The sequence below is a fragment of the Mustela nivalis genome, assembly GCF_964662115.1.
Source record: "Mustela nivalis genome assembly, chromosome: 8".
In the NCBI taxonomy this organism is placed as follows: domain Eukaryota; kingdom Metazoa; phylum Chordata; class Mammalia; order Carnivora; family Mustelidae; genus Mustela; species Mustela nivalis.
This window is the reverse complement of record NC_139027.1, coordinates 73667165-73680121: the sequence shown is the minus strand read 5'-3', so window position 1 is coordinate 73680121 and position 12957 is coordinate 73667165. Positions and strand designations below refer to the sequence as shown.

General features: G+C 40.2%; 1 protein-coding gene across 1 annotated transcript; it reads right to left on the bottom strand.

Annotated features, from left to right (window-relative positions):
• Positions 1-5671: 5671 nt before the first annotated feature.
• On the bottom strand, positions 5672-12957 carry COA5 (cytochrome c oxidase assembly factor 5). The gene is made up of 3 exons (XM_082746942.1): positions 12739-12957; positions 6921-7004; positions 5672-6210 (listed from the first exon to the last, which is right to left on the bottom strand). Exons 1-3 carry the CDS (start codon positions 12835-12837, stop codon positions 6169-6171), a joined length of 225 nt encoding a protein of 74 aa, XP_082603068.1. The 5' UTR covers positions 12838-12957; the 3' UTR covers positions 5672-6168.

Here is a 12957-nt window from a genome sequence, read left to right as displayed (position 1 = left end):
CTTGGACCCCTTTCATGCCTCAGTGCTATCCTTGTGATGATTCCTTCCTGCATCAGGCTCCCGGTGGGCCTTTCTGGCCAGTCCAGGCACATCTGAATTCAAATGTAGACCTCTGTGGTATTTTCACTCTCTGTTGTATAATTTAATGACCAAAAAAGCTGGGACAGATTAGAGGGGATAGGAAACATTGCTTATGATTCCACATGTAGGAAGACAATGTCGATATCAGAGAGATGACTTTAGAAAGACAGCACTTCACTACTTCCCCCTTGCCGCTCACCCCTCCCTTGGCTTCCCTGGCCTCACTCTCTCTGCTGGTTGTCCTCCACCCGCCACTAACATTATGGTGTTCCCCAGGGTTCTGTCTGTAACTTTCCTCTGTCTCATTTCAAATGCTCTTCCTGAACAGTCTGAATCATTCCTATGGAGTAAATTGCCACTTATTTGCTAATGACTCCCAAGTCTCTAGGTCCACTCCAGACTCTCTGTAGGTCCATATCCATCTGCACATCTGGCCATCTCCTAGTCATTCTACTTGAGTGTCACAGCATAGTGACAGCAAAGTCATGCTTTCTCTCCAAGCTGGCTGAGCCATCCTCTGATAAATGACCCCACCTTCCACCCAGTGGTGGTCATCTCCCCTCCCTTCCCCATCCCGTGAGCTACTAAGATCTGTATCTTTTCATTACCCCTTCAACCTAACTCATAATTTCACCTCCTACTCACAGTCATGGTCTGTGTCCTGTTACCTTAGATCCAGACCACCAGCCCTCAGCCTTCTCATTGCTCCTTTAAGGCCCATCTCAGTCCTGCCATCTGTGGTGGTTTCTCTCCACAGAATGAGTTGGTCTCTTAAAAAAAAAAAAAAAAAATACAAACCAAAAAACAAAACTTCCTCATTCCATTGTGAGTGGAACTGTTCTATTGTACTTTTATGTTTCTACTTCATCCAGCATGTTATTTTGTGTTCACAGTGGCACATGTAATGCCTGTCACTCAAAAATTTTTACTGAATGAAAAGATAAGTAACTGGTTTTTTTTGGGGGGGTGTTCAATTGAAATTTTTCCTCTTTCACCACTAGACTGTGTTGTACTTGTTTCCCTATATAATCCATCCTATTAAACAATGACAAGGAGCCAAATCTGACAGGCTCAAAGGAGAAAGCAAACTTAAGAGCAGCAGAGTGTGGCAAACACAGGACAGTGATTTTTCTTTCCAGCGTAAGCAGCGGGGTCTTTGAGGAAAGCCCAGTATTAACAGCAGGTTCACACAGTGTCCTCTCTTGATCTGGATGGTAGTGACATGATAATTTACTCTCTAGTTATTTGTTAACAGTATACATTCTGTTCACTTTTCTATATGTCTGTTATATTTAATGATAAAATTAAATATTAACCCATCATTGTTCAATAAGCAATCTAAAAAGAATTAAGAATACAACTCCATTTACAGTAATATAAAAAAGAAAAAGATACTTGGAATTAACCCAATCAAGGAGGCGAAAAAATTACAAAATGTTGCAGAAAGAAAACACCAATAAATGGAAAGACGTCCATGTGAATGGATAGGAAGATTTTTTATTGTTAAGATGCCAATACTGTCCAAAGTCCTTTACAGATTCAGTGTGCTCCCTATCAAAATTCCACTGGTGTCTTTTGTGGTGTCACAGAAATACATCTTAAAATTGATCTGGAATCTCAAGGGGCCAGGAATAGTGAAAACCATTAAAAAAAAAAAAAGTTGGAGGTTGTATACTTCCTGATTTCCAACTCATTACAAAGCTACAGTAATCAAAACAGTGTGGCACGAACATAAAGACAGACATATAGAGCAATGAAAAAGAAGAAAACCCTAGTATATGTGGTCACGTGATTTTCAACAAGAATGCAAAGACCATTCAATGAGCAAAGGGCAGTCTTTTCAACAAATGGTGTTGGGAAAACTGGATATCCCCATGCAAAAGAATGAAATTGGACCCTTCCCTTCCCCTATATACAAAATCATCTCAAACATGATCAAAGATTTAAAAGTAAGAACCAAAACTGTACAATTCCCAGAAGAAAATTTAGGGGAAGAACTTCACTGGATTGGGCAATGATTTGTTGGATATGGCACCAAAAGGACAGGCAACAAAAGTAGAAACAGATACACTAGACTACTGCATCAACATGGTGAACACAATCAACATAGTAAAAACAAATGAGAGAAAATACCTGCAGATCATCTCTGCTAAGGGGTTAATATCTAGGATATACACAGAACTCCTAGAACCCCACAACAGAAAGCCCTATTTTATAAGGGGCAAAGAACTTGAATAGCCGCTTCTCCAAAGAAGGTTTACAAAGGCCAACAAATAAATGAAATTATGCTTAACATCAGTATTGCCAGGGGTTGGGTAATGGGGAGTTGTTTAATGGCTGTACAGTTTCAGTTTTGCAAGGTGAATGAGCTCGAGACTGGCTGTGTAACAAGGTAACGTACTTAACATAACTGAACTGTATACTTAAAAATGCTTAAGAGTGTATGCTTTACATTATGTAATTTTACCACCAATAAAATTTAAAATATATAGTTACTGATAAAGGTATCGGAAATTTCAGAGTGGATCATAGACCTATATGTAAGTTAAAACTATAAAGTTTTTTGATGAAAACAGGAATAAATTTTTGTAAGTTTGGATTAGGCAGTGGTTTTCTTAGATATACCAGAAGGAAAAAGAGGTAAATTGGAATTCATCAAAATAATTGTGCTTCAAAAGACAGCATCAAGAGAGGGAAGACAGATCACCTTTGGGAGAGAACATCTGCCAATCATTTGTCTTTAAGGAACTTGTATACACTATATATATAAAGACTTCTTATAACACAATAATAAAAAGACAAGTAACTCATTTGAAAAATGGACAAAGGACTTGACCAGACATTTCTCCGAAGATACACAGAAAGCCAGTAAGCACATGAAAATATGCTCAGCTTCAGTAGCCATTAGGGAAGTGCCAATCAAAATCCTAATCGGATACCAGGTCACACCGAGTAGAATGTATATAATCAAATAGATGAAAAACAACTGTTGCTGATGTGGACCAATTGAAATCCTCTTGTTGCTGGTGGGAATGTAAAACGGTGTGGTCGCTGCAGAAAAGTTAGGCAATTCATCAAAATGTTAAACTTGGGAATTGTTATGCCACTGTTAGGTATATACACCCTGGAGAAATGAAACGTATCTGTGCAAAATTGCTCACAAATGATCATAGAATTATTCTTAATAGCCTAAAAGTGCAAATAATTCGAAGTCCCTCAACTAATGAATGTTTACATAAAACATGGTTTATCTATACTGTGGAATTAGTAATCAGCATTAAAAAGGAATGGACAGATCCTACATATGTATGAACCTTGAAAACATAGTAAGTAAAAGAAGCCAGTCACAAAAGGCCACATATAATCCCATTTTTATGACATGTCCAGACTGTGCAAATGTGCATATACACAAAGTGGATTAATGGTTGCTGGGAACTGGGGGGAAAGAGGGAATGGGGGGGAGTAACTGCTTATGGGTATGGGGCTTCTCTTGAGAATGTTCTGGAATTAGATACTGGTGATAGTTGCACAAACTTGTGACTATACAAAAAGAAGCAAAACTGAATTGTATGCTTTAAGTGTGAATTTATGGAATGTGAATTTCTCCAAATGAAGTTCGCAATAAAGCTATTATTAAAAACTGATGGTTCGATAAAGTTATTTTAGAAAATCTTATCTGGGACACCTGGGTGGCTCAGTGGGTTAAAGTCTCTGCCTTCGGCCAGGTCGTGGTCCCAGGGTTCTGGGATCGAGCCCCGCATCAGGCTCTCTGCTCAGAAGGGAGCCTGGTTCCTCCTCTCTCTGCCTGCCTCTCTGCCTACTTGTGATCTCTGTCAAATGAATAAAATCTTAAAAAAAAAAAAAAGAAAAAAAAATCTTATCAAAGTTCTTTCACTAAAAGTTGGAGCACTTACCATATCACTCGGCATCAGGGAAATACAAATCAAAACCACAATGAGATATCACCTCACACCAGTCAGAATGGCTAAAATTAACAAGTCAGGAAATGACAGATGCTGGCGAGGATGCGGAGAAAGGGGAACCCTCCTACACTGTTGGTGGGAATGCAAGCTGGTGCAGCCACTCTGGAAAACAGCATGGAGGTTCCTCAAAATGTTGAAAATAGAACTACCCTATGACCAAGCAATTGCACTACTGGGTATTTACCCTAAAGATACAAATGTAGTGATCCAAAGGGACACGTGCACCCGAATGTTTATAGCAGCAATGTCCACAATAGCCAAACTATGGAAAGAACCTAGATGTCCATCAACAGATGAATGGATCAAGAAGATGTGGTATGTACACACAATGGAATACTATGCAGCCATCAAAAGAAATGAAATCTTGCCATTTGCGACAACGTGGATGGAACTAGAGGGTATCACGCTTAGCGAAATAAGTCAAGCGGAGAAAGACAACTATCTTATGATCTCCCTGATATGAGGAAGTGGTGATGCAACATGGGCGGTTAAGGGGGTAGGAGAAGAATAAATGAAACAAGATGGGATTGGGAGGGAGACAAACCATAAGTGACTCTTAATCTCACAAAACAAACTGAGGGTTGCTGAGGGGAGGGGGGTTGGGAGAAGGGGGGTGGGGTTATGGACATTGGGGAGGGTAATGTGCTATGGTGAGTGCTGTGAAGTGTGTAAACCTGGCAATTCAGACCTGTACCTCTGGGGATAAAAATATATGTTTATAAAAAATAATAAAAAAAAGTTGGAGCACTTAAATAGGTATACAGGAGTTACCGAAAGGGGGGGTGTGGGGGAGGAAGAACCCATTACTTTCCTTTTCCAAGTGAGAAGCAGTACACCTATACCACACAAAGAAGAAACCCCAGTGACACTCTGCCACAAGGACTGGTGTGCAATTCTCACTTTAGGTGAACCTTTAAACAAGCAGCTGAGCTACAGAACACCTTGACTGCTTGTCCAAATAACCATGCCTGTAGGAAGCAGCATAGCATCTTCATTATTCTTCAATACTGAAAAGAGAGGTGAAACTTGGATTCATATTTGACTCTTGACTATATTAAGTGATCAGAGTAAAATTACTGTGATTCTAAACTTTTTCAATCATTTCCTGGTTTTCACTCCTGCTTTGTCTATGGACATCTATTATTTCAGTTTGCTCTGAATCCTTTCCTTTCGGGGTAAAGCCCACCAGAGACATCCATTGCAATTCTCTTGGGGGATACCCATTACAGTGCCTAAGACCCAAGCCTGGACATCATGGGACCTTACCCCTTTTTCCATAGGACTGGTCTAGTTCGAGAGCAGGTAGTTCAGGTAAGGTAAGAGTCCTTTTGTAGGATTTGATTAGTGGACCCTAGAAAAGGTTAGCTCTCTTCTTTTTGAATCACAGATCTTAAGGATGTGTACTTTTGGCTGCCTGGACTCTTTCCCATTATGTAGAGAGAGGACCAGGCCAAAACGGAAGCCAGAAATAGAGAAAAACAGTCACAAGATGGAGGCCAAGAGCCCCGGCAACATAATCAGAGCTATGCATCCAGCTATGTCTATTACATGATGTTAATAGTCAGGCTTTGAGGTTGTTATTCTAGTGAATCTGTGTAAATGAAGCATTTCTTCTACAAGGAATCAAACACAATTTATTTTAGAACGAAACAGTACAGATTAAGTAGAAGAAAGCTTTCTCCTAAACTTTCCCAGTAGACATTGTCTCCCAAGACTGCATATTACCAATTTTCATAGTCCCATCAGTGGCCTTCGTAATACTCACAAAGGATGTACAATTGTGTCATTTTGTTGAAAAGTCAAGTTGGAAAATTACAATCTTTTCACTTTTTGAGCTTTCTAACAATTCTCAAAATACAGTAGGATGCTCCCAGCTCATAGCTGTTCAATTAAGTTTTTCTTCCATAAGTAACTCAGAGCAAAAGAATCATTTAGTTTATACATAGTCAAAAACAGAACTCTCCCATTTTCTCCAGTGTTCATGGAGGGAAAAACTGGTCCGTCCCACCAGATGTAGCAAAAAGTCTGTCTCCTGTTTGGGCTTCTCTGTTGTAAGTGACCAGAGAAAGCTTGATGTTTTCATTTTGGTTTCAGCACACTAGCATCAATATCCTTTTCTTCCTCGGAATCTGGATCTGGTATCCAACTGAAAATAAATGTATAATTAAATCAATTTTTGTACAACATAATTAAACACAGCTTTGGTAAGGGGCTCTCACTACATGACTGAAGTAAACCAGTTTTCCAGCACAGTCAAAAGGGCAGATGTCAGCTACCAAGGAAAAAAAAAAATAATAAAGATGGAATTAAAAAGAAAAGTTCCATTTAAGGTCCCAGTAAGGATTTTCTTTTCAAGTAGGGTCCAAATTACATTTATTTTTTTTCTCTGAACTACGCCTGATACCTGTTGTTCTAGCAAACTTAACTTTTAAGTTTTGTTTGGGTTAATACTCAAATGTATTTGAAGTTTTTAAATATTAAATAACACTTAACTGTCTAGGGATTAATAATCTTTAAAGTACCTACTCATACCTAAACCTCACAGTGCAGCCTCTTTTAAGAGTGGTTGGCTAGGTGGAGGGTTTTAAAGTCAGTAAATAAGGCAGGTTTCCATCTTGGAGGACTAATAGTGAATGAGTCTTGGACAAAGGCTGAAGGAATCTATTAATCTGCTCAGAAGTTCCCTAGACAGCTCTTTCCAGTGTCAAAGTAGAAGTTACAGGTAAATAATATTATCTAAATCCTTTTTTCTGCATGATCTCACTGTAATCCTATCTATAATTACTAGGTCATTCCATATTTAATTACATATAGCTAATTTTTAGCATAACCTTTTTGAAAGCTTTAACCTCTTACCATTGATCTTTTGCATTCAAAAAATGAGTATTTCAGAGCTTTGCAGTTTCCTTCCTTCAGACACTGTAGAGGGGATTTTCCTTCCTAGGATACAGAAAACAGTATAAATACCTGGCGAATTTCCTCACAAAGCACAAAATCACTATTCTTTTGGAAGCAGTGTTTTTTGAAAAAAAATTTAAGTAAATTATAGGTGAAAATATTTTGTAATTCATTTTGACTGTTGATGTTTAGGGAGAACAGGATAGAAAAAAAGATGTATCAAGTAATTCTGGAGCACTTTAAAGGGTGCCCTTAAGTTCTTGAAGACACTAGTGTCCATGGGATACTTTTCTGTAAGATGTTTATATAAAGATCTTGAAACTGGTATTTTTAGCACCATACAGGTAAGAAAGAGAAAACACAGAACTGAAAGCAGTAATGGGGTTTCTTCAGTAGTTTTAAATTTTTTTATACTTCAGAATTCCTCAAGACAGAAGAACATTATGTGTCAAAGAAGGAGAGAGAGCATGCATATGTGTACACAGGCATGTGCATATGAGAAATCAGGCCTGCTGTAATGGGAAACGGTTTATTCTGGAAGGTTCTATCAAGTGGCTTTAAAGCCTCCAGTTATGTCCTTTTAATGCAAACTATTTTACCTCCAACACATCCCTGCATTTTCCCACCCCAACACACCATATAGCCAAGTTCTCTAGTCTGAGAAGCACAACCTAATGGAACTAGAAGAGGAAAGGGAAATATTAGCAGAATTTACATATTATTTGCGAGAGAAGATCTCCCTGGGACTGATGTGGAATGAACTCCTCCTTAAACGGGAAGTTCAAAAGGAGGTTAAGAAGAAAAATGGACTAAGCCATTCCCTTTCTGCCATCATGGTAGAATACTGCTACAAGAACACAGGAGAAACGTTTATTTCTGATTCTTAAGTAATAGGACTTTTTAAACTATGACTTAAAAATTAGACTTGACTAACAATTGCAAAACTAGTTAAGAGCTAAAATTTAGTATTTTTTTTCAAGGTAAATATGGAATAAAAATGATCTTAAAATATTTTGAACAAATACACTGCTGTATATATAAAGTAACACAATAGCAGTATGTTGGAGCTTGGAAGCATCTACAAATAATATATTTCATGATTCAGAGAGGCAAGATTAGAACTGAATTGCAGCAAAATTTCTTTTTGGATGTCCTATCCTGCTAAGTTACCTATACACAAACCCCTAACTTATTTAAAAAAAAAAAAGACAAAACAAAAAACAAAACTCAGACTGGTCTCAGATCAGTTAAAGGGAGGTTAAAAAAATAAATCCTAGATACTCCTGCCTAGACAGGACTTTTGCTTTTTTTTTTTTTTTTAAGATTTTATTTATTTATTTGACAGACAGAGATCACAAATAGGCAGAGAGGCAGGCAGAGAGAGAGAGGAGGAAACAGGCTCCCTGCAGAGCCGAGAGTCTGATGTGGGACTCAATCCCAGGACCCTGGGATCATGACCCGAGCTGAAGGCAGAGGCTTTAACCCACTGAGCCACCCAGGTGCCTCTACTTTAATTGTTATTTTGTCCTGCCTAGACCAGCCTTTTAAAAAACCAGGTAGCAAATAAGGTGTATGTGTGCAAATGCTGCCTGGCAGTGTGGGCACATCACAGAGCAGAGTGCCACGGTCTGGTGGGGACAGGGGCAGTTGCTAAAGGGGTCTAGTTCCCAGGAATGCAAATACATAAAACAACATCTGGAAAAAGAAGTCTGAACGTAAGTGTTCTGAATTACCTGGGGTTTAATGACACCAAACTATGATATGCAATTTGTGAAGGAAAAAGAATCAAAACCTTAACATTATTATTTTCATTAAAGAAATAAAATACATACTACTTATAAACAGCCTTATGCAGTGTCTGACAGTATAAATGAAAATAATGAAACCTTCCTACTCAAGGTGAGTTTCAGTGTAAAATGAGTAAGACAATTTTGCCTGAGAATAAAAATGACCCTCTTCAGTGTTAGTTTTAAAAGTTCACCAGCCAGAATTAGGTGCCCTAAAATCAGAACATTTTTAGTGTGGTACTGAATACCAAATGTTAACAAGGAGCCTACAATACTTAAATAGAGACATCTGGTGCATTCATGCACCAGGAAAAATGTAACCCCAATTTCACCTGCTTTTCATCAACAGGGATTTCCCTTCAAGCAGATTCTGACACCTCAACCCCACCTCTGCACCCACTCCTCCAAACCTTTATTTTGCAAGTGCCAGTCCCACTTCTAGTTTTTAACTGTGAAAAACGCTCCAGGAACCACATCTGTGGCATTCCTGACCCCCTGGAATCTTGCCACTTTCCAGTCTGTCTGCTTAGGTTCTTGATTTTAATGGTCCCCTACCATTAAAGTGAATCTCAAAAGCGAATCAGAATAGAGTAGCAAGCTTCCCTGCACTATGTTCCTCCCCCAATGTCTGTCATGACATGCTGAGGGGATGTGTGTTGCCCACATGAATGATGTGAGAACAGGTAAGAGTGAATAAAACTATACAAAAGACGAGAACTATTAAGTGATGTTTCCCCAAACTGTATCTAAGATGCCGTCTTTTTCATAAGCTTTTAAGCCATACCGCCACCTGCCTGTGGGAAGATCCATCTACAAACACCAAATCTAAGAGAGAGAGGTTAACTCATCCTCCTTCACCTTTACACCAAATGGCAGACTGCCAGCTGTCCCTTAACCTTTAACTCTTCCTTTCAAGTGGGGCATATGGCTGGGCTAGATTTCCCAGCCACCCTTGCAGCGAGGTGTGGTCCTATGACTAAGTTCCAGCCAAAGGAACTGAAATGTAAAACCTTGGGGTTGGTCCTCAAAGGCAACTGGCTGCCCCCCTTCCTCACTTCACACCACTATGTCATAGGCAATTTTGAATCAGGAGTGTGAAAATAATATCCTGTCTCCCATCACCGCACCTAAAACCACAAGATCAACAGTGTCTGGGTCTATGGAAGGCCAAGAGGAGCTGCCCAGGCCCTACTTGTAGGCACGCACAAGAGCAAAATAGGAAATTTTCTATCTTGTTTAGGGCAATGTTATTTTGGGTTTCTGTAATAGGTACCTGAACCTATACCCCAACCAATACACTCCCGGGCTTATTTGCCTTCTGAGGTCAAGATCAGTGATTCCTAAACATGACCATGCCCAAGAATAAACATGGGATACTTTTATGGGGGTGGAGGTGGGGTACTGGAACCTATACTTTCAAGCTCTCTGCCCCCATCTCCAGGTAATTCTGATGAAGTCAGAAGATCTGGGAGCTTGCTAATGAAGCACAAAGAAGATAACCTGTGACTGAAGTTCCTTGGACATGGTTTCAATCTTTTTGATCTTCCAGGAGTTATAAAATCCTAAGAAGTCTATCCAAGAGCTAACTTTTGAATTTGCTTGTTTCTTGCTTCTCTCTAGCCCCACTACGGTAGACATCCTTATCATTACCCTGAGTTTCCCTGAGGTCCTACTATAGTAGGAAGAACTACTAGTTCTTCTACTACTATAGAAGAACTACTAGTTCTTCACTATTTCCATTGCAGCACCTGTATTGAATTCCTCCCTAGAGTGAGGCTGAGCAGCTTTTCCGGTGGGTTAAAGACTCGCAAGGAGAGACTACAGCATCCATCTGCCAAAAGATCATATTAATTTCTTCATACAGAGCAGACACAGACCTGTATGTCCAGTGGTCTTCAGAGTCTCTAGGAGGGGAGTGGTAGGCTGTAGGTGCCAGTGACACCATCTGAGAAAATGGAATATTGTTCCAGATGTGCAAAACTCAGTATTTTGCCTCAGTACTGCCCTCTAAAGTCAGGGTGAATTTAACACAACTTAAACACACTCCCACTTAGGTACTTTTTATAAATATCATGTTCTCCTATGTGATCAAAATCAATTAGGTCACACACTCAACTGGGTAAAGCAAAGTCTGTGCCATGTGTCCTAATCATTATTTTGCCTAGTTTTCTAATTTCCAGAGATCTAATTTCCATGCAGGAGGGAATGTATCCCAATCATCTGTGTGTCCCCAAGTAGAGCATGGCACTTAAATGTGTGCTAAATAATTATTTTTAATTTTTATTATTTTTGATATTTATTACATTTATGTTATGTATATTTATTTTATAGTTATTATTTTCAGTATTTATTATTATTTATTTATATATAACAAAGCAACTCGGTATCCTGCTTGCCCTCAGTATCCTCCTCCACTTCTAGAGTTTCTTTCCTCAGTCCCACTGTGTACTTTATTCTCTTGATTACTTATCTCCATGGCCTTCCTGATGTTGAATGTCAGGAGAAACCAGGGCCCTCACTCTAATACACAAGGGCTTTTACACACGATAACCTTCTTCTCAAGCCTTCTGTCACATTCCCTATCCCCCTGGCCCAATAGGGCGCTAGCTTCTGGTCACATCTCCCTGACTTGCCCATGCTGTTCTTCCAGCCTCTCCCCTCAACCACCACATTCTCTACTCTTACATGACAACCTACTACTCAACATTTAAGACTTAGATCAAATGCCCCCCCGCTCTGTGAGAAGTTTCCAAATTTCCAAGCAAATAAGTTGCTCTCCATTGGGCTCCCACAGCATTTTGTGCCTAAGTCTAATCATTAAATATTTAATAAATGCTTACACAGCCTGTACTGCAGGAATTTAGCCCCTTGCATATCTGTCCTTCCCATCAGACTGAGCTCATGTAGGGTAGTGACTGTAACTGACTCATCTTGGTATCACCAAGGCCTGGCATCATGCCTGCCACTCACCAGGCATTACTAAGAGCTGACTGAATACTTGCACTAGTGAAGCAGCAGATTGGAAACAGCCTTGTACAGGGAGGTAGGAAGACAAGGCACCTCAGTTTCCTCATCTGTGTGTGAGAGACTAGAGAACCTCTTAAATTCATAACAACTCAAATTTTATAACAAATGGGGCAGCCCCTCTGGCTGACTGCTACAATCAGTGAACCAAATGTAAATCATGAATCAGTAGAAACACTGATAAAGCTTTACGATGCATGTCCATATTGGCTAGTTGTCTTTCCTTCAAAGTAAGAGCAAACTTCTGAAATTACATCTCCAGGCGCAAAAAAAATAATTGCACACAACTGATTGCCCTCTCATCAGGCCTTGGTAATTGGAAAAGGCACGTGCGTTTCAGTTGGACGCTAAGCTAGAACCCAGATCCCCAGGCAACTTTGAACCTTATTGCTTGCCACTCAATCTGCACTCAGATTGAGAAGACGTGGTTGTAGTGAGGGGAGAGCGTAGTGGAACCAAGAGACAAAACAGTAGAAAAATGGAACTGCTTCGTTTACAACTTATCCAAGAATGTATATAACTTCAACTCAGACATTCTAATCAAGAAAAAGTAAATATAGTAAATATTCAACCACAACTGAACGGAGAAATGAGAAACGACTAGTCAATACAGTGTACCAGGTTGATGTAATTCCCCGTTAGATTCTCATTTTCTGGCATGCAAGAAACCGGCCTTACTCTCCTTTTTATCCCCAGAACCTAGCAGAGTAGAAAGCAACATTTAATAAATGTTTCTTGAACTGAAATGGTTTATCTTTACAAAAACCCAAAGGGAAGGTCCAATTTAACACAGCTGAAACTCCCCCAGCAGATTTTCCCAAGTTCCCTAAATTGAAGCCTTGATCTACGTCTGCTGAGAGCCACCGCAAGCTGAGCCGGAGACGTCGGCCGGGCCCTGCTTCCCCGGTTCTCATCTCATCATCTCCCCAGGGCGTCTCATCGCCGTGGGTGCCCGGCTGCGCTACCTTGAGCACACAGTCCGACTGCAGTAGACACGCGCCCAGGTCCTCCTTCACACCCGCGCACGCGCCGCCCTTCGGCTTGTCCTCGTAATACTGGGGCATGGCTGCGCCTGCCGCCCCAGCTGCCGAGGCCGGCTTCGGGCCACAACGACTGTCACCCTGCTGGGGCGCGGATGGAAGGAACCGGAAGTCGGCAGCAACAACTTCCGGCGGGTCCCGGAA

Excerpts from the sequence above, each read along its gene's own strand:
- COA5 (XM_082746942.1), bottom strand. The coding sequence starts at position 12,837 with ATGCCCCAGTATTACGAGGACAAGCCGAAGGGCGGCGCGTGCGCGGGT. Across the intron at positions 7,005-12,738 it reads AGTCGGACTGTGTGCTCAAG|GAAGGAAAATCCCCTCTACA; the intron begins GTAGCGCAGCCG and ends TCTGTATCCTAG. Across the intron at positions 6,211-6,920 it reads TTGAATGCAAAAGATCAATG|TTGGATACCAGATCCAGATT; the intron begins GTAAGAGGTTAA and ends ATTTATTTTCAG.